At 43.0% G+C, this 22,520-nt stretch overlaps 1 protein-coding gene across 3 annotated transcripts in view; it reads left to right on the forward strand.

Annotated features, from left to right (window-relative positions):
- Positions 1–941: 941 nt before the first annotated feature.
- Positions 942–22,520, forward strand: part of LOC136422883 (high-affinity choline transporter 1-like) — a 28,517-nt gene continuing 6,938 nt past the window's right edge. For 2 of the 3 annotated variants that reach the window (XM_066410797.1, XM_066410795.1), the window contains exons 1-6: positions 942–1,029; positions 12,582–12,908; positions 20,311–20,424; positions 20,785–20,940; positions 21,511–21,659; positions 22,162–22,356. In XM_066410797.1, coding sequence (XP_066266894.1) covers positions 12,731–12,908; positions 20,311–20,424; positions 20,785–20,940; positions 21,511–21,659; positions 22,162–22,356 — 792 coding nt within the window. In that variant the 5' untranslated portion in view covers positions 942–1,029; positions 12,582–12,730. Of the gene's footprint in view, positions 1,030–7,499; positions 7,599–12,581; positions 12,909–20,310; positions 20,425–20,784; positions 20,941–21,510; positions 21,660–22,161; positions 22,357–22,520 lie in introns of those variants that run through there. The other variant, XM_066410796.1, reaches the window with a different exon arrangement.

A 22,520-nucleotide genomic window follows, 5' to 3' on the forward strand; every position in this document is an offset into this window, starting at 1 on the left:
TCCAAAGATCCCATGGTAAAAGGTCACTAGCTATAGTGTAAATAATGGCAAAATTTCGATCACGCACTAAAACCACGGATACGACACACCCGATCCTCCCTTGTCCATGTAAACATTGCAATGTGACCACGGGAATTTGCATGTCCGCGGGCTACTCTCCAAGCAGAGGTTAGGATCTGGCCTGTTTTTGACGTCTTCTTAGACGTTTTATCGGGCTGGTCGTCAGACAAAACGAAAGCCAGGTAAAAACGTTAATAAAGACGTCAAAAACAAGCCGGAGCCGAACCTCTGCTTTGAGAGCATACGCAGGCCAGCGTTTCAAGGATGACATATTCTTGCTTACCTTCACCAAGAAGGTTATGTTGACTGTTTAAATCTCTGGCCGCTTGGTGGCGTTGCTGCAAAATGCGTTCCCAAACGTGACTTATTCTATATGATCCTATATCCTGCCTCGTCCCCGTGTCATCGAGCGTTTGAATGTTTCATGAAATAGTTAATTCGATCAATGACAGCGTATTTGACAACTTCAACTGAAACTAATGGAAAGCTTTAACTTATCTATGTTTGCGGCGGGATTTTGCCACGCGTTGATATTTGAAACCTGTTTGATTCCCATTATTGACCAACTACCAACTTATAACACCCTTAACAAACACACACCCCTCCCCGATTGTCACAGTAGCACAGTCCAATAGAAGCCTTTGTATTGACAGCTTCAACTGAAAAGAATGGAGAGCTTAAAACTATATTTGCGGCGGAAGCTTGCCACGCGTTTGACACCAGTTTGATTCCCATTATTGACCAACTACCAACTTATAACACCCTTGACAAACACATACCCACCCCTCCCTGTTTGTCACAGTAGCACAGTCCAATACAAGCCTTTGTTGGTGACAAACACCAGTCAAAGGTCGTGATTTGTCTCTAAAACAATCTCAGGGCCGGAAGTCAATGACCCGTAGTTTGATAAGTAGCTGATTTTGTGCCCACCAGCTCGCAGGTTGTTGCTGTAAGCATTGTCTGAATCAGGTGAGTTTGACTTGGTGTATGTAAACTTATATGCGTTGTCTTCATTATATTACATGTAACTGTCTTTCAATTAGGTGTAGACCATGTAAAAACTGAACCGTTTTTGCTGTGTCAGTAAAGTTTCGTGTTACATCTGTCTCGGTAAACTGGGGCACAGCTAGTTTAACCGCCCCCAGGCCTTCCTATGGGTATATGGATCGTAGAATTCGGCAGAAAAAGAAATAATTAGCCAGTAGAGTCAGTTCATGGTGAAGATCACATTTCGCCTGCCTTCAAATGAAACCCAGGTGTCAAATATTCTCCCTATAGCCGGCGTAGTTAGTCTGTTAGAGACTACTGCTAGTTAATTATTGAAAGCATGCTTTGATAGCGTGTATGGGCTTGTAGGGCGTTTGCTTTTCGTCAAACTGTTTGGCGAGTAGTCTCCAAGCAGACCTACGGGTTGGCAAAGACCGTATCCAACAGGCAGAAGGAGTTTCTATAGCCAACCCAAGTCTCTGAGATTAGCTTGTTTGCACTGAGGTGATCAAAAGTTGGTTGTCCAGGTGCCAGAACGAAATACTGTTGCCGCTATAGCATACGATAACTAGTATGACTACTGTAACTAATCTCCAAGCAGATGAGTCGGTTGGGGTTATTTTAGTAGCCTCCACCAGGCCCGCCTACGGGCGTATGAATCGTACAATTCGGCAGAAAAGGGACTAATTAGCCAGTAGAGTCAGTCCATGGTGAAGATCACAATTCGCCCGCGTAACAAAACGGAGCCTGCCGTGAAGTGAAATCCTGGCAAATATTCTCCCTATAGCCGTCGTAACGTTACATCGTAGTTAGTCTGGTAGAGACTAGTTATTTTGTGGGTCTTTTGTGGCCTTTTCTTATGTGTTTCTGTGTTACGTATATCTGTGCTTCATCCGCTTGAAGATTCCTGTTGATATCAGTACAGCAGAAACTCTAGGGCCTGGTCACCGGTCTCTCACGGTGATTTGCAACATCACCGGGGTGTGATAACTTTGCCAGGCGGTTGTAGAACCCTACGATGGCCGAGGAAACCTGCGTGCAGCCATGGGAAAGGCTAATTACTAGGCTAACGCTCCAATCCCCTGTTTTCAGAGAGAAATGTAGTCGGTGTCACTAACAAGTGACCTCATTTAGTGTGTAGTACTGTGTACACAGCATTAGCATAGATAACATGTCTAGTTGGTAAGTAAATCTTTCCTTGCAAGACTGGAAAAGAAAGAATGTAGAATTGGAGAAGAAAACTTCGGTATATGCTTTGCGAGCAAATACAGGTTGTCACGTATACTTGCACATGATACAGTTTTTACGACTTTGCCCCTCGACACACAAAAATGAATAGTCCAAGGATACGTATCGTATATAATTAGCCCAACTTGAATCATGTAAAACCTAAGATAGTCTTTTTGTTGTAGTGAATAGTTTTATTCCATACTTATGTCTTGTTCTATGTTTACTGTTGTTACCATACTTTTTACCTAGCTGCTACAATAGTCGTGCAATAAAGTTCTTCTATGAAGAATATAGATTGCATATAAGAAATAAGAGGCGAGCTTTTCCCCCTTTAACGTGCTTGAGGCACCTCCTCGGACATGGGGCCTCCATTTTACGTCCCTTCCGAAAGACGGGCGCAGCCCCAACCGAGATGCCCTTCCCAAAATTGAACCGGGGTCTCCCAGTCCACAAGGAACCAGGATACAGAGACATCCCGACTAACTAGTTCATTCTAGCCTAATTGTTTGTTATCAGTCAAGGGTGGAGGGTAAGATATATCAAACAAGAGTTCTACGACCTCATACCTTCGCGAAATGATTTTGACCTTTATGACTGACGTATTAGGAGTGTTTTTCATCAATCAAAAATCATACCAGTTGATCCTCCTCACCCAAATAACATAAGTTGTCCAAACCTCCTTGTTATGATTATGAGCTTAACAAAGAAGGTTATGCTAACATTTTTCATCAATAATGCAAATAAGCTCCTTATTAGCATAATTTGATTCAATGGTGTTCACATTCACACAACTTCTAAATGCAACAAGTATGAAATTGCCGTTATTTACTAGTATGGAATGATAGTAGTTTCTCATGAATTATGCAAATTAGGCCTACATTTGCATAATTTCTATCTATTGACATTCCTCTCTTCCTCAGTTACAAATGTCACATATTTGAATAGTCATATCATGGAACACAGCAGGTTTTTAAAATTGCCTCATTAATTATAATCTGATTTGCATAATTATCATCCAATCATACAAAGCATCACATAAGCTATCTACATACCAAAAATCATGACCATCCATCAAGCCCATCTCGAGTTATATTATTTTCTCATTGATTATGTAAATGAGGTTCTCATTTGCATAGCTGATATCTATTAATATTTCTCTCTTCCTCAGTTACATATGTCACATGTTTGCGAGTCCTATCATGGAAATTGATGAATGTATAAACTTTCCTCATTAATTATGCAAATTAGTTACTGATTTGCATAATAAGTATCCAATCATGTACATCATCGCTCAAGCTATGTACATGCAAAAAATCATGACCTTCCATCAAGCCCTTCTTGAGTTATTCCCTTTCAAAGTCTGAAGCAAAACCTACCCCTGCAGTTCCAAAAAAGTTGCTAGGGGGCCCAAGCCTATACCACTTACTCTCTGCCCAACGAGCTATCTACCACTTAAAAATCAGTTCCATAGCATGTCCACAACACGAGATATCATAACATGAAGTTCCGCTGCAGTACCGTAACAAGCCGATAGGGGGCCCAAAATCTAATCATTTTCAGGTTTCATCGAGACCTACCAACATACCAAATACCAAGACAATCCTTCCAAGAATTCTCGACTTATCGTGTTCACTAACAGACACACAGACATGCTCGGTATTCCCATGCTGTGGCACTGCATTAATGACTGTTCTTACTCATATAAGGCCGTGTATATCCAACTTTGGTCAAAATTTGTATGTTTCAGTCTTTTAATTGGTGTAAGGAGATATCTTTGTGGTTTGGTTTCACATGCTCCGAGTGGACTCTTCCAGGCTGGGAGTAGGTCAAAGTTGACGATTGTTTTCGTCTGTCAGCTGTTACGAGAGAACGAGCTGGTCAACTGTCTATTTTCTTTGCATGATTCTAAAGTAGACAGATGTGGCTTTCTGGTGCATAAGAATTTTTGGGGCTTGCAATTAAGGTGAATCCTTTTCTGAGCCCTTGTTTTAGTGCTTTAAAGCATTACTGCATGGGCAAGCCTATCTCTTGTATCTGCCCTACAGCTGGCTGATAGCCAATTTGTCCCTGGCAGCTGCAGTACATGTAACTGACTGCCTCATGACCCCTCATGACCCCTCATGACCAACTTTGCCCCCAATCTACCCGTATCAATATCCCCGTCGCAACCAGAACGCATAGTAAAGCATACAATTGAACACATTTTTACACTTTTCTCGTTAATTATGCAAAACACTTCGCCCAAAATCTAATCATCTTGAGATTTGCCACATACACACCGACACACCAACTACGACAACAAACCATCCAGGCGTTCTCGACTTATTCTGTTCACTAACAGACACACAGACAAGCACCGTCGCATAACCTTCTCGACGAAACCATTCGTCGCGAAGGTAATTAGTAGATTTAAGTTAAAGTTAAAGTCCTTACCGCGCCGAAGGTGCAAATATAAGGCGTCATATATCTCCGTTTCGGCAGCCCTTGGGCCGCACAACTTGGGCCACACAACTCTGTGCAATCACTACAGCAGGGGTCTAGTCCGCAGGTAGTAGTGTGTGTTTAACTGCCATACTCTTTCCTAAACGCTGAGTGCTAAGCAGAGAAAGCAGCATGTACCATTTTTAGTCTTTGGTATTACCCGGCCGGGGTTCGAACTCACGACCTACAATATGCAAGGCGAACACTCTACCCGCTAGGCCATTGCATCAATTAGTAGATAGATTGTGATTATTCCCAAATAAATGGTTACACTAATGAAGGAGGGAAAGAATCGTGACTGAGCATGACTTTGGCGGGGAAACAATTGTACGGTCACGATCTTTGCCAATCCCGATTATAATCAACCCTAACATTCTAACGTTAAGTGGTTTCCGGAAAGGAATTAGATGCCAACAATGACGTCAAATTGAATCAAATGTGAATGAAAAAAAAATCAAAAGAATGACTCAACGTTCAATGTTTCATACTTGAAAAACGTATGGGCCGAGATGGTAGAATAAGACCCTTGCTATTCCCAATGAACAACTAGAGTTCCCTGACCTCATACCTTCGCCACATGATTTGAACCTTTACGACTAATGTATTGAAAATGTTTCTCATTGATTATTCGAATAAGGTTCTCATTTGCATAACTCACATCAGTTGATTATGTTCTCCACCTAAATAAGAGAAGTTGTCTAATGTTTCACAGTATTGTTAGCCATCGAAGGCTATTTTCTAGCATTTCAATTCTATGTAATTAAAGTATTTTCTCATTAATTATGCGAATTATGTCTTAATATGCATAAGTTCTATTCGTAAATATTCCTCTGTTTCTAAGTTACATATGCCGCATGTTTGAATAGTCCTATCATGGAATGCAGCGGGTTAATAAGATTTATTTATCAAGTATGCAAATTCGACTCCGATTTGAATAATGACCATCTAATTATATCAAGCATCATTTGGGACCAGCTCCTGGAGCTTAAAAAAGCGTTAGGGGGGGGGCCAAAAAATCACGACCATGGCATGTCCAGAACACAAGATATCAAAACCGGAAGTTCCGCTGCAATACCGTAACAAGTCGCTAAGGGGTCCAAAATGTAATGATTTCGAGGTCTCATCAAAACCTTTCCACATACCAAATATCTTCCAGGCCTTATGCTTCACGAGTAATGCTGTTCCTACATATACATACATAGTTTTCACATACATACATACATGCATACACACACACACACACACACACACACACACACACACACACACACACACACACACACACACACACACACGCACACACACACACACACACACACACACACACTCATGCACGCACGCTCGCACGCACAAACACGCGCACGCGCGCGCACACACACACAGCTACACATACAAACACTACCAAATACAAAATCGGCGAACGAAATAACAAACCCTTGTCAATCATGAGCGAGGTCTGCTAGTTTATTGTCTGGTTTAACTTCTAGTTATTCAATATCGCTATTCCCATGTGTTTTGTTTTGAACTCTGTACTCTCGAAAAACTGTACATATTTAAAAACAATCTGGTACTATGACCGTGTCGACCTTGCTAAATGTCGGAGTGTCCCTCCCCATGTTATTGGACATCATTAAGCTCTCAATTAGAGAGTCAAAAAATCTCCGCAGTCGGTGATGGGACGCCAGAGCCCGGCTAATCAAATTATGATGACGTTCAGGAGAGAGTTCTGAGAATGGTTCGTTGACAAATTAGTTCCGGTTTGAAATTAGAGCTATAAACGCCCACGTGAAGTGGTCGGGGACCAACCAGAGATACTGTTACAGTATCAAAACTAAAAACACACAAAGGACGTCACATGGACCCAACGTCTCAGCCCTCACTGAAAGTTTTTATCGTCTCTCAATTCTCAATGCCCCCTTCACATGAATAGTAGAACGATATGTATCTGTGTTACCATTCTTCTCTTTTAGATATTTGTAGCTTGTAAAATTTGTCACGTCATAATTTTGAACTGTAGAATAGTATCTATTTTGAACGGGAAGTCAACAAGATTTAGAAGGTTTACTTTGTTGTTTTGCTGTACGTACAGTAGACAGGTGGTTATTACAGGTTTGCGTCGGAAAAACCTTTGTTGGATCCGTTGGCATGTGTGGTGGCCGCCATCTTGAAATGTGACGTCACAGGGTCCCCATACCATTTTATTGGGAGGGGTGTTTTTTGGGGGGTCGCTAGCGTTCTCTCTATTTTTAACAAATCGGCACACAACTATCACACATTCAACTCAAATAAAAAGAAAAATTCAATACCAATTCATATTTATAAAAAAGACCCCGAATCGCTAAACTGGCATAGCAAACCTGAAGTATTTGTAGCACAAATACTTAACTCTAGTTATAGACAGGTTTCTAAACGCCAAGGGGAAATATACTATAAGGGGCCACTAAAAAGAGGTCACAATGGCCAGGTGGTCGTTATGTAGAGGTAGTCACGAGTCCAGAAATTGACTGATGGTCACACGGTCTTCATTACGTCTTCGTAAATATAATTTAGATGTACGAGATTTACGCACGGTCCCTTCCCACTCTTTCCTAAACGCCCGTATCCTGTACAACAACGACCCCTGGATGGCCAAATGACGACTCAATGTCAGGGAAAATTACATTTGCATTGTGGGGGCGCCGTGACGCGAGTACGCTCCATTTGACGTGATTGTAGTCATGCGGTAACGATAAAGCAGGTGTAGAGTCACCGGCCTTCTCTTTGTACTGTCATATTGCTTCATATAAGGATGAGAATATATTCCACTGTTGGTCAGAAGATTTGAGATCGCTTCAACTAAGGTAAGGGCATTTCTTGGTATATCAAAGTGTTTTGATGCCGTCAAATGTGTTAAGGTTTGTTTGAGGGCGTGGGGGAATTTTGGACGGTGTCCCGGACAAGTGTATGGTAAATTGTTACGCAACGGGATCAATATCCTTGGTTTAAACATTTCATGTTCATCGGAATTTCATTTGCGATGATTTGTTGTCAACGTCTACAGATATTCGGTATGGATTTTGGTTTGATAATCTATAGAGGAGGGTATCTTTGTGTGTTATTCTTGTGTTTAAAAAGTCTACTTCAAAATCACCGATAGCTGTTGCTGCCTCTTTCCTTTGTACACATGGGAGCATAAAAATATCAGTTTTTCCGACAAGTGTTTTTGCGCTATTGACAGCCCAATGTTCGGTGATCGTTCTACACATTACGTCCTAATAACCATTTCTGGGGCACAGTATCACTAAGGCCAACATTCCACTAGACGACTGTCTCGCTGCGACCTAAATCGGATGTGTGTAACCCTTGATTTCATAATTAGAATATCGTGGAATATCATAATTGGAATATCAAAATGTAAAAGTATGACTGAAAAGACAACCAAACACACAAATATTTCATTACGTATGTCAAAGGCACCGATATCGATTGTTTGCAAGCATAATAATAGCAAGAAACAAAAGAGTGTGGTTGTCAAACGGTAGACGGCGTCCTCACTCCCGAAACTACAATGCAAATCCGAAATTGTGGTGTCGCCACATATAAAAGCCTATAGTTTTGGGTCATTTTACGATATAATCGGACAAGATTCTATACAATACACCGAACTTTACGATTATGGGCGATACAGTTATGCGTTGTTTTTACAATTGAGTGAATGGTAAATGGTTTGGTGTTTTGGAATTCTAAACAGATAGACGAAATATACAGAAAAACGGTTTACAAATAATTGGTGTACACTGTTTCTATGAAATTCATTGAGCGCTCTGTCAAATTTTAGGTCGCAGAGAGAGCGCGGCGAGAGCGCCGTCCTAGTAGAATGGGGGTACTGTAAATGCATAAATATTCGCGGTGGTTTTATGTTCGCGGTTTTCGCGGTGAACTTTCAGCGCGAACTTAAAACCACCGCGAAACTTTTGCCCACCTGTGACTTTAGCACTACTATTGTTTCAAACGCGAACTAAAAACCACCGCGAACACGCCATTTTCTGCCTACCGCGAAATAAAAACCACGCGAACTTAAATGTATGTACAGTATTAGTAGCCGGTCGCCCGTACGGTAAAACAGCATTTTACTTCCGCTATAGCTCACGTGGCTGTGCGGACGATTCAAACACGGGCGTTGTTCGTTAATAGTTCCTGATGGTCTCGTCACAATCACTTGTTACTCTTCACGCCTACACGTGCAATATCGCCGCATGTCGGGACGGTATTGATTTCTGACGCCTACACGTGGTGTGATCATACTTCAGCACCGAGGTCAGTGCTAGCTACTCTTCAAGCAGAGCATGGGTTCCGGCTGGTTTTGACGTGTTTTTAGGCGTTTTTGTCGGGCTTTCTACCCTTTGAATAGACAAAAAAAGACAAAGTAGAAAGCCCGCAAAAATGCCTAACAACACGTCAAAAACCAGCATGAACCCATCCTTTGCTTGGAGAGTAAGCGCTTGCTTAGTAACTGTATGGAGGGGCGATGTTATGGCCCGGTTCTTTTGGAATGCCGCACGAGGAACTGCCTACAAGACCTATAAAGCGCACAGCAGTCGTAAAGTTGGGACACTGTATCTAATACCAGCTCAGAAAAGGACAAGAAATAGTCATGCATTTACACGGTATCAGACTTTTCAACCTAGGATTGATGTGTTCAAAAACTCGTATTTTCCTAGAACGATCGTAGAGTAGAACACGTTGCAACCAAGTATCGTGGAAGCATCCTCATTAGACAGCTTTACTGAACAATGCATGCAGTTAGATATGCGAAGGTTAGACGTGACAGGTCGTTCGGCGTAATATAACCAGCTGCTGTGCGCCGCGTGCCTGCGAAGCTTTTGTGTTTCGCCGAATGGCGGTTATACCGGCTATATAGATACAGATACAGATACTTTTCCCTCAGACTCACTGTAGCTCACACTGCTCTCCAAACTCGACAACACCCGGCATTTTATTAGGAAGTTCCAATTAGGAAGTTCCAGACTTAGACTGTAGAGTGTAGACAATCGCCCAGCATGAAAAACATTAGGTACTGGGTCTACAACTTCTCACATATATGGTTTCTCATTGATATACGACATGATCAAAGAACTGTCTTGCGGCATACAGAATGAACATCTTACATCTTGGGGCGAACAGTGTTCTAGTTGATAATTACTAACTGCCTAGCCTTCAGTCTTGCTGCAGATTTCCATACTTCTCAGTTCTATGAGAGACATTTTGATTCTACATACACAAGGAAAACAACCACAAAACTCATGATTACCATTTCGGGGTTTTTGCCTCTCTTACATATCCATACCATCTACGACTCCCCCGTAGTGCTAATCTAGATCGGCGGGTTTACTGCCTTGAGCCGCCGAAGGAACTGGCTAACGGCCCGATCCCAAGTCTGGTTCCCAGTGTAACATACCATCAGGAGCTCCCCGGTATCTCTACGGTGCATGGAGTGGTGTCCGCCCGCCCATGGCCAGGCAGATTAGCGCACACGGGGTGGTTTACGGGCTTGGTTTCGGCTTCTTTTTCCGAGACAGTGGAAGACGAATGATCCCACTTTTTCTGTGAAATCTCTAAACGTTTGGGGTTCGCTATCATTGTATATGTAGTTTTGTTGGCCATGCGGCCACCGGAAAGAAAACCATCAACGTTTATGTATTAGATTTGGGCTTGCGTTCAAACTAATAAAATAATCATCAAGCCATTGCTGTTGGAAACATAACCAATATAGGACAATATTCTACCATCTGTATCTACTAGGTACCATCCGTTTCCATGGCAACACATTGATTGACAGATTATGAACTCCTCTCGCTTGGGTGTCCCAAGAAAACGTGAGCCAATCATAAAGCCGACCAATGCTAAAAGAAAGTAGCATACTCTGCCATCTACAAAGCACCGCCCATTTCCATGGCAACCCTTTGATTGACAGATGAGGAACGCCTCTCGCTAGGGTGCCCCCTCCCCCAAATACAACACTTGACACATGTCCGTGTATCCAACTGTGCAGGAATGGGCACAGGTGAACATGGGTCAACTGACCTGGAACTAGTACATCATGATGGAGGTCAATGACCACAAATGACCTAACTTACCGTGATTTGTGACCTTTATCTAATTCTTTCATTGCCACCATTTATTAAACATGAGCTTTTCGTGCAACTAGTGTGTTGGGGAGGGGGTTGTATTATGTGTATTATGGTACCAAAGCGTGAATGGGAAAATAGCGTCAGTTGTCAGTAGTTTACATGGTCAGATGGAGAACGCTATGGTCTTCTCCTTCTTGTGTTTGGAGACTGGTGACCGCCTCGACATATACACATCGAGGATCACTTGACCAACGTGACCACATTGACTGAAGCATTAAGAATTCTGTCTATATAGTGTCCACCTGTCCACAAAGACTAGATTTTATTGGTACGGATCCCCTGAGTGGTCACAGGGCAGTTTTCACTCTACCTTTTTTATTAACATCAGCACTTAAAAAAAAAAAATATTACAACGGAGGCCATGTGGGGTGTACTGTGGGGTTAACAATCTTGACCTTATAGATAGACTACAGCTATTTACCAGGCAAACATCGTGATCATATGTAGTCCAGAACACGAGATATCAAACCCGGATTTTCCACCGAAGTACCATAGAAAGCCGCTAGGGGCCAACATTTAATCGTTTCGAGACCTACAGACATACCAAATATCAGGACAATCCATCAAAGTCTTCTCAAGTTATCGTGTTTACAGACACACACAAATACACACACACACACACACACACACACACACACACACACACACACACACACACACACACACACACACACACATATATATATACACAAACACACACACAGACACACACACAGACACAGAAACACACACACAAGCACAAAAACACACAGAGACAAACACACACGAACACACACACACACACACACAAACACATACACACACGAACGCTCCCGAAAAAGTTACCCTCTTAGCGAAGGTAATAGACAATAATCTACAATCTAACAAATACACCTATGGCCACTTATATCTACTAAGCAGAGTGGGGGTACGCCCTGGTGTGCGGAGGTCTAACCCAATCAGTTCCGAACTTTCCACGTCGACCCTAAGGTCACAACCTTTGGCTTGTTTGACAGCTTTGGCTGGCAACCAGCTGTATGCAAAATACGATGAAAATAAACACACAGAGCTGTTGAGAAGTGGTATCAAGAGTAGCGCGAATCACACTATGATATTCCTGGATAACAAGATGACATCTAGCCCACCAGGGGTTTAATCCTAGCTAGATATATATCAGGGAAAACTTTTCCACTTTGTTTTTCTTGGCTCAGGGGGGAAGGGGTCTTTTGGCGGCTCAGATTTCAGCGGAATCTTTGGACTTTGAGAAGTCTTGAAGATTAGATCTTGGTAACACCCTGGTTCCACTGCGGGAGTGTAACCCGTGAAAATCCCCTCCGTAATTAAACACAGGAGTCTGACCTACTTCAAAAAGTTTTGGGACGTGGGGTTCACATGTGGACTATTTGATTCCTTCTTTCCGTGTTGTTTTAGTCGTTTATTGACTAAAAATATGCTGTCAGTATTCATTCTGAGGACTATTCTACAGCAATAGTCCAGAAAAGTACACGTATGAGTTTGGTTTCTTGTTTATGAAGAAAATAAATGACCTAAAAGGTGTAGCAGTAACCCCTTTAGAGGCCCACAGAAGGGTGGGTCTGAGTTTGTCCATTCTTATATCCGTGCCAATATCAACACGTTTGAAACGACCTCACAACTGATCGTGTTTTTCCCCAGGTCGAAAGCGGCACCGAGTTGACCCGAGAAACATATACAACGGATCAGTTTCCTGTGAGAAGTGGACATCTTTGATTTAAACAAACTACTAGTCGAGTTGACTATTGCCCTCTTGTCTACAACGTGAGGAACACTGAGGACTTCTAGCCATGGCTGTGAACATACCAGGCATCATCGCCATCGTGATCTTCTACCTGCTCATCCTCGGGATAGGGCTGTGGGCGGCCCGCCGGGGAGCCAAGAAGAACCCGGACGGGCCCGAGAGCGAAGATGTGATGCTGGCGGGAAGGGACATCGGGCTGGTGGTGGGCATGTTTACCATGACAGGTACGGGGTATTTCTTTACTAAAAATTGTCCGTAAACTCTTGCATTGTTTATCTGAACACAGTTCCTTGTACAATTTAAACTCTAACTACTGGATAAATTTACGGAGATCATTTCCGGACGTCTCGTGTGACATCCAATCACCCTTCCGAGTCAGAGTTTAGATTGCGTATTTGATATTGTTTACCTGGATGTCTAACCTTCATCAACGTAACAGTCCCTTGTAGTGGTGGCTTATATCAACATCAAAACGTATTTTAGCCTGAATACCAGACCCCGATCTCTATATCAAATACCTATCGTACTGAGGAGGGCCTGTTGTAGAATTTCCTTGGGGGCACGTTTATAATAGCCCTAGAGCGGAGGAGTTTAGTAGAAGTTGTGTAGGCCCTGGAAACAGTCTGGTATCCAGGCTATACGTATTGGGACCTGGCCTCAACTGACTACAACAGTTCTATGCACGGCTAACTTATCAGACAAAGTTTACCAGATCATGTGCTAGCCTGGATACCAGACCGTTTGCGCTAGACGGTAGCCCCTTTTAGGCTGGGGGAGAAGTTGAACATCATATGCGATACAAAGTTTGCACCCGGTCTCTTCTGGCAGCCGATCTCTGATATCTGACCGTGTGCTAACTGTAGTGCCCGGCGGGGCAAGTTGCTTCCCCTGCGGAAGGATTAGCAACTGTAGCGCGGTGGTCTGGTACCCGGGCCAATCATGTGTCCACCTAGTTTTAGGTACAAAACAACAGAAGCTCTTTCACCACATACCAGGTAACGACACTTGGAAGAGAGCCAAGACAGCGGGTTACCGGTAGTAGCTTTCACTTGATACCCCTGCTTGATTTGCCCTAACATCTGGTCTCGCCCTTCGGGACGCTCTTCAAGGTCACTTCAACTGTCAGGGGAGGGAACGTTGTAGCTAAAGAAGGCTGGATTTTAGACTTAATATTTGCTTGGGTACTTTATTCAGTCCATTAGCTATACTGATAGTCTTACATATTACACTTTACTCTTTGAGTAGACTTGCATTATTAATGGAGTATTGTTGTTACCATGTACTGAAAGTTTAAGCTCTAGTAGCTAGATTAACATTGAAATGGCTTCTGACGACTGCGTTTAACAGTAAATCGTGATTTGAGTGCCCAGGTGCAAATTTAGCAGCACAAACCGTTGCATATTGACGTAAACTTGAAAATGAATCATTTCTGTACTGTCTGGAAACATGTTCAAGGGCAGAGAAAACTGATGTTAGGTCTGCGTAAGCCGTTCATTATTTGAAATGGAAATTACGTAATCTTGAAGGAATATTGGCACCGAGCCTTGTGTGTAAATGGATAAAACACCGCCGACATGATTGGTAGAAATAGCCTACTGAGAACCAATCAGAAACAAGAGAGTTCAAATGACAGCCACCAATGGCATGGTCACATTTCCAAACCGAGGCCAGCCAGGTTTGCGGGAACGCAAAATTAATAGTGTATATAAAAAGATCTAAACAAATTATGGCCATGACTGCTTTTTAAAGTTTTTGTGTGTTTTGTTGACTTTTATATCAGACTTTTAACGTTCCCGGAAACTTCCCGACCGGCGCCGGTTTGGAAATATAACACTGCCTTATGGTTTGGTCACATTTCCAACCAGGGGCCCGGGCGGGCAGTTTGCGGGAACGAAAAGAATGGTGTAAAAGAAAACACACAAAACGGAAAGAATTAAAACATGAGAATAATTTGTGTATTTTCTTACTATACATTTTTATTTTTCGTTAGGTCATGTTGCCTTCATTATGGAATCTACGTGCTCAGGAAGGTTAAGCAATTCACTTAACACGCAGAAAATGGTATACCTGTTACTATATGAAAAGCACTAACCAGGGAGAGCAAGGATTGATGTCTGTACTCAGGCTTGCCTTGTGAGAACTGATCTGGACAGACAGGTGTCTATACCACTTTATTGCCAAGTAATCCGTAACAGATGTCTGGTGTCTCTGACCACCAATGGGTCTTCCTGTTATCATAGCTACACATCTTGCACAGTAAATGTCTCCGCTACATACCAAATACTGGATTCTTCATTTTTGTTCTGTCAGATCTTTTCCTTTGACTTTGGCATTCTACAACAATAGTTTTCTAGTATCTTTTTTTTCCAATTTGCAACATATATTTGCTCATTTTGTCGCTGCTTTGTATGATAAACAGTATAGTAGAAAACTTTTTATTTCATTTTTGGAAATGGACGAACATTGATGCACGCGCGGATGTCATCCACATAATCAAATCACCGTGGCCTTACCGCAAACAGCCCGGCCGGGCCCCGGTTTGCGAATGTGACCCTGGCACGACCGGGCGCGAACCTAGAACTTGACTTTCGTCAATGTGAAACAGTCATTACACTAGTGACGTGAAGGGCAATGATCGTTTTTCTGACGACATTGACGCACAGTGTTCAGGGAATGACCCTCATTTAAATGGTTCCACTTTGCCTCAGTGCTATTAGTGAATGAGTGCTCCCTTTTACAGAGGGGAGTGTCAGTAATTCCTGTGGGAGGGTAGATCATCTCTGATAGTGCTGTGTAACTAAACCCCGGACCTGATCCGGATTGGACTTAACGTTTAGGTTCAATTAAGTCCAAAAAAAACATAAACGTCTGGAAACAAGTCCGGACTTGAAACAAATACTCTCACTAATACTCTCCTTTTTGTTTTAAACCATCTTAAACCTTCCTTAGATCGTGAAATTTGCAATGAAAAAAATGAAAATATTGCTGCATGTTTTTGTGTTTATATCTGAACTTTTGTGTTTACTACTGACTGTATTCAATTTCGCATGTATAGTATTCAAATTGCATGTAACATCCGCCGCAATTTTACATTTAACAGGAAAAAAATATTTTTAGCAAACACATGCCATGGGATCAGGTCCAGACTTATAACTCCGGACCTGAACCTAAACCCCTGGACTTGAATCCGGACCTGAACCTGAACACGGGGTTAGGTACACACCACTAATGTCTAATAAGGTGACTTCGACCTTATCAGTCGTGTGGGTGGGATTTATCTATTTTCTAAATCCTTGGTTGACCTGACAATTGTTATATACGTACGTACAGTGATACGTATCAATAACACAGACGTCAGGAGATGCAATTAAGTCTCTACGTTAGGACGTGAAAACCTGTCAGAACGCTATAAATATTGAAGGTCAAGCTCTAAAGCTAACCCCAAATATTCAATGTATATGCAATTCATAATTTGACGGTATTCCGAAAGCCTTTAGGCTCTGGAGTTTTGCTATAAATACATGCATAGGCAAATCGTAAAGCTACTTGATTTAATTCTAAGGTATCTTACAAGTCCATCACTTCCAGTCCATTCACAGACTAGATCCATGCAAAATCCTCACTGGGCCGAACGTATCAATTTTCTTAAACCAAACATGTTATATTCAAGTCTTATTTAACTTTATGATTATTCATGTAGATCGTCCGTGGTTCGACTTTCTTTCTGTAGAATGCTAAATACTGAACTTTTGAGTTATGAAAACGTTTCAATATAGGTATAAACTTTTGATTTCTCAGACGGGGTGAATAGACAATCATATCCGATTTTTTACCACATGAATCTCATAATGTTCTTATCTTGCATGTAAAAAGTGTCATATTTTTTTAGAATCTGTTGAATCCCCAAAGGTGACTTCTGGAGTACATCAATTACATTTTTTGACCTGATTAACCGAAAGGTCAGCGAGATAATGGCACTCGATCTCGCTGCTGTCTGTTATGTTTATAATAATCTTAATGAAAATATGAGGAAAATTAATCCACGCGGAGTAGGGGATTTACAGCCACACCTCCAGTCATTGAGTGATTAGAAGTTTGCCCTTGAGTGAGAAAAATGAAACATGAGTTCCCTTATTTATGCCTCTATGAAAAATATGGTTCCACCAAAGAAGGTGGAGCGGTCGAAATCCCGCGAGAAATCACGAGACTTCACACGTGCGATGACCTCTGATGACCTCGCCCTTGAACCCAGACCCTCATTGGCAGTAACCATGCACTTGTACGACTTCCGGAAAGGAAATTATAGCGTATTTAATCAACTCCAGGTCCAATGTCTTGAACAAGGGACACGGTAGTGCGTCTGTACAGCCAATGACAGGCGGTGTTACAACGTTTCAAGGTCATCCTCGTGACCTCTAACGTTGCCGCTCATTCTCTTGTGACGCAAACCTTTATTTGGAAGTTTTACAATGGCGCCACAGTCACACCTTTGCACCCTCCTTGCGTACTTCCGGAGACCAACATCGGATGTGTCTTTGAGTAATCAAAGACACGTGTAGTCTCCTGGCTTGGATTATTCGATAAACAAAATGATATGAGGGTGTTGCGTCACGTTTGGTGCTTTGTCACGTTTGTTGCCTAGGCACGGTTTGTGACAGTGCCCGCGTGTCACAAACCGTGCCTGGGACAAAAGCACGGTTTGTGACACTCGGACACCGTCACGAATGGTGCCCAACCGAGCACAGTTCGTGACACACAGGGGGTCTTATCCCATACTGTGCTTTTGGGCGGAGCTTAGTGTTTTGAGGGGGAGGAGTCTGCCCAACGCGTATTTTCCCTGCAGCCCGCCATCTTTGTTTTTTTCGGGGCGCTGGGATGAGAAAGAATCAGCGTAATTCTCGCTCATTGAAATACATTTCGCGCTTGTCTTGGATGATTTGGACTTAGAGTTGATGTGGCACAAACAGACGGACGTCTCATCACGAATTTCTACAACAGAAATCCGTCCCGAACCGTGCCATTCACGACTGTGTCCTGAGGCACGGTTCGTGACAGTGCCGGAGTGTCACAAACCGTGCTTTTGCCCCAGGCACAGTTTGTGACACTCCGGCACTGTCACAAACTGTGCCCAGGCACGGATTGTGACAGTGTCTGAGTGTCACAAACCTACTCTCCAAGCAGAGCTAGGGTTTCGGCTGGTTTTTGACGTGCTTTTAGGCGTTTTTGTCATGCCTTCTACTTTGTCATCGTTTTTGTTGTGTCGCCAACACAACAAAAACGATGACAAAGTAGAAGGCATGACAAAAACGCCTAAAAACACGTCAAAAACCAGCCGAAACCCTAGCTCTGCTTGGAGAGTATCACAAACCGTGCCTGGGGCAAAAGCACAGTTTGTGACACTCCGGCACTGTCACGAACCGTGCCTGGACAGTGCCCGGGGCTACAACTTCCCGTAGCATTGATTTAGATCCGGCGAGCTGACTGCCTCGGGACGTCGAAGTAATCGGCAAGTGGCCCGATCCTAGTCTAGATCTGGTTTCCCTGGATAGAATATATTTAGTCTTACATTTTTTTAGCATCTATTATAGACACTGTCTTTTTGTGCCACTTCAATTCTAGGTCTAAGTTATTCAATTATTCTACTACTGAGCGAGAATTACGCTGTTCCTCCTTACCTCAGCGCCCCCAAAAACAAAGATGACGGGGGGGGGGGGACTGCGGTAAACAAAAATACGCTGCCTTATATGGAAACGCGGGCATCACTGCCCCGTCAGTCACAGTGATTGACAGCACTTCCGGGCACAGTCTGTGACGGTCGGTCTGTGTCACGTTCTGTGCCTGGGAAAGCATAAAACGTGACAGGCATGGTGTGTGACGGTACAGAGGGGTTGCTATCAATTCCGTTTAGAACGATTGAGTCGTTTGCATCGATCATTTGAATGGAAATAGCCCCACTTCAAATTAGGCGAGTGCGTCTATGTGACGTCAACACCGTCCAGTCATCAAAATTCCACTTGACACTGAATCTACCACAAGGGTATATTATATTTTTGGAAATGAATATTTTTAAACCTTTGAAACCAGCTACTAATAATCAACAAGCTCGTTACTTTTTCTTTGCAATCAATGAAGTGCAATGAGCAAATAGCAATTTTCTGACGCCATTACCAATTTTCGACAGCAATGCACTCATGCAGACTTTGTAATAAAGTATGTTAAATAAAACATAGTCCTTAGCATCATCTCCTCGGAAAGAATCAGTACGATATTTCTTCCTGATAGTCTTCCCCATCTGCCTATTGTTGATTGTGTAGCACCCTAGTTGCTAGCAAGCAAGGACTGCCTTGATGAAAAACGTTCTTGTTATTTCCAGCCAGCACTATATTAAATCACTACAATACAATACACGACTACAGCACGGTAGCCTGGGATTCAGACTGTTAACATGGCCTAAACAGGCCCGCTTTTTGGCACCAGAGCCAATATATCTGAAACTTTGCCTCATAGCATCACCGACAAAACCACGGGATGGACTTTGTTGGCCAGGCCGGAGTAGAAGCTTGCAGTGTCCGAACAATCCCGGACTGCAACCCGGCAGGTAGACTGGCAACCTGGTTAACAGTGCTGTTACACAGGCTATCATTTATCAGCGAACAAACATTTCTACGTACATACAGAACTGTCTCACCTGCCGCTTATAACGTCACGTCAGATCCTTCAATTGAGTTTTCTTTTTTCCAGCTTCGCTTGTCTTTTATAAGATTTATCCTGGGCAAGATGCCTGTCCTTCAAATTGTAATTTATTCATCAAGGTCATTTCTGAAACTAAAAGTGTTAAAGTGTAAAAGTTTGGAATTCTTTTGGTAGTTTTCCCATTTTTATTAATATTATTACTGTCGACAAGATTCGATTAACATCTCAACCAAATCAGTGAATTCGTTTTATCTTTAGTCACAATCGAGAATTTGGTCTGAGGTTGTTTCGATTTTAGCCAGCCCCAATCAATTCTCCTGGAATTTGGAAGGGTCGTGATTACATTCCCGGAACGGCGGGCGTCTCTGGGTTATTACCTCAGTAATAATTGACAAGGATAGGAGATGAAACCGATTCATCTTCCATCTTGTGACGTAAGCAATGACGTCAGCAAGCAGTGAGGACAAGCAGATCGCTAGGCGCTGCGTGAAAGTTTGCTCGAAACGCTGAACAAAGTTTCCACAACTCTCGCGAGATTAAATCCACAACTCTCGCGAGATTAAAGCTACAACTCTCGCTAGATTAAATCCACAACTCTCGCGAGATGAAATGACGTAGAATTTCAAACATCTGCGCGTGCGCGTAGATAACGTTTTATTTCTGCAGTGTTGTCAGGATCTGAGCTTTGAATTAAACAGCTTTCTTATATCAATAGAATCTAGGCACGGTTTTCTTAATTATGATGATTTCACGGTATTAGACAAGCCAAGTACGTTTTAACCTAAAGTGTTTTCTCGATAGCTTACAGTGTTTTCTCCTTCTAAAGGTCGAAAAGTCAGCAAGAACCATGTGTTTTGTGTTTGAGTCATCCTATCTTAAACCGCCTCTTGAATGCAATAAGGTGAGAACATTGTTGGCTTGTCTCTTTTTCAGCGACTTGGGTGGGAGGAGGCTATATAAACGGAACAGCGGAAGTGATCTTTGACCCGGCGCAGGGATTCATCTGGTGTCAAGCGCCTTTTGGATATGCTATCAGTCTCGTCATAGGTAAGTCCGCGAACACTCTCCAAATAATGGCGTTCTTTTGCGACCACGTTTGCTCCAAAGCTAAACAGTACAGAGGGAAGTGAAAACTGCTCACACACTGATAACATACAAACGCAAAGAAAATAACTTTCCAATTGTTAGTAAACAACATTAGTTAAACTACTGGTTTATATTTTTTAGTCCAATACTGCTTTTAGATGGAAGGAAGTTTTAATTTCCTTCAGACGGAAAACCCAACAATTACGTAATGTCGTGTGGGAAAGGTCAATGTCCATTCTAAGTTGATCAGATGTCATCATTGACAGGAAATCCTAAATACATTTCTATGTTAACTGACTCGTCATGTCCATGCTTACACAGGAGGACTTTTCTTCGCCAAGAAGATGCGAGCCGCGGGGTACGTGACGATGTTGGACCCTTTTCAGCAGCGGTACGGAAAGAGGATGGGCGGGCTGCTCTTCATCCCCGCCCTGCTAGGGGAGGTGTTCTGGTCGGCCGCCATATTGTCCGCTCTGGGTAGGTGTTGGGCTGATATCATAGGTAGGGCTGGCAATAGGAAAACATATGCTTCATAATGAAGCACTAGCACAAATTTCGATCTTAGAAATTCTTCTCCACCAGAAAGTTAGAAGGGTCACTTGACAACCATGTCAAGAAAATGGGGTTTAGCCAAACTACGAGAACAGCTTACTATCACAGACCCCATTTTTCTCCTGTATGATCCTGTATCCATCCGCAGGACCCAACAGCTCACATCTGTCCTTACCACAAGTAAACTGCCCAACTGAACACATTTTGACGTCATGACCAAAATTGGCAAGCTTAGACTTTACCTGTCCCTTCCAACCCCAAAATTCTCCAGATTGGGCCGACCTTTTCAAGGAAAAGAAGCATTTTCAAGGATTTTAAGGTGGCACTATATGTTGAGCCCTCCGCTGTACAACGTAATTCTGAAGTCTACGTACCCTTTATGGCACGGGATTTTCGAATATTCCAAAAAATCAAAGGTACGTCCATAGACCTGGACAAAGTTCTTTAGGAAAACAGAATAGAATAGAAAATAAATAAAACATTTTTTACTTGCAGGAGCGACGCTGAAAGTTGTCCTAGAACTGGAGATCAACACTGCAGTGATCGTCTCGGCAGCCATTGCCGTGTTCTACACCCTGTTTGGAGGGCTGTACTCAGTGGCTTATACTGACGTCATACAGCTAATTTGCATATTTCTAGGACTGGTAAGTAGATGTCTGATAGCTACACTGACAATACAAAGTTTCTTTTGCTTCTTATCACTGTGTTTCGGGGAGAGGATCAGTGAAAAAAACACCGGCAAACAAAAGCACTGTTGTAACCAAGCCATGACGTTTAGAGTGCTAAGGAATATTTCCTGTTGACGTGACGTGATTGGTGGTATCGTGTGGCGCAATCAGTCGGGTGTTTCGCCCAGAGCTGAGAGGTCCCGGGTTCGAAACCAGTGGCATGCCCCGATGCTGTGTCCCTTGGGAAAGGCACTTTACACGACTTTCCTCGCTCCACCCAGGTGCGAATGGGTACCTGACTTCGGTTGCCGAATGGCAGCCGCTCAGATCCTTGCGACAGTTCCACAAAGTGCAAGTTTGGAGCAAATATGAATCTGTTGTGCATCATGTGATCCTGCAGCAATTCAGCACTAGCTGCCACTGCACGGGTAATTTCTGACCAATAAACTATTATTTCCTGTTTCCCTCTCCAACACAGTGGCTCTCCATCCCCTTCGCCCTGACGAACCCCCTGGTGTCGGAGATCGGTAACACCACCCTGACCCGGCTCCTGTACACACCTGTTAACGCCTCCGTGTACAACAGAACCTTCAACGAGACGGAGACGGTGGGCTGGTACGGCACGTGGGACACCACGTACACGGGAGTGTGGATAGACTACGCCCTGCTGTTGGTGAGGTTTTAAAGACACAGCCTGTATTACTTGCCTACTGAGCCAGCCTTTCTCGATAGCCATATACACATCCAAAGCTGGATCCTGACAGATTTCCTTTCTTAGGAGGCCTCCTCTGTCCGTTGTTTCCATTTAGGCAGGGCGTGATGACTGAACGAAAAAGC

Source organism: Branchiostoma lanceolatum, chromosome 17, assembly GCF_035083965.1.
Source record: "Branchiostoma lanceolatum isolate klBraLanc5 chromosome 17, klBraLanc5.hap2, whole genome shotgun sequence".
NCBI classification, from domain to species: Eukaryota; Metazoa; Chordata; class Leptocardii; order Amphioxiformes; family Branchiostomatidae; genus Branchiostoma; species Branchiostoma lanceolatum.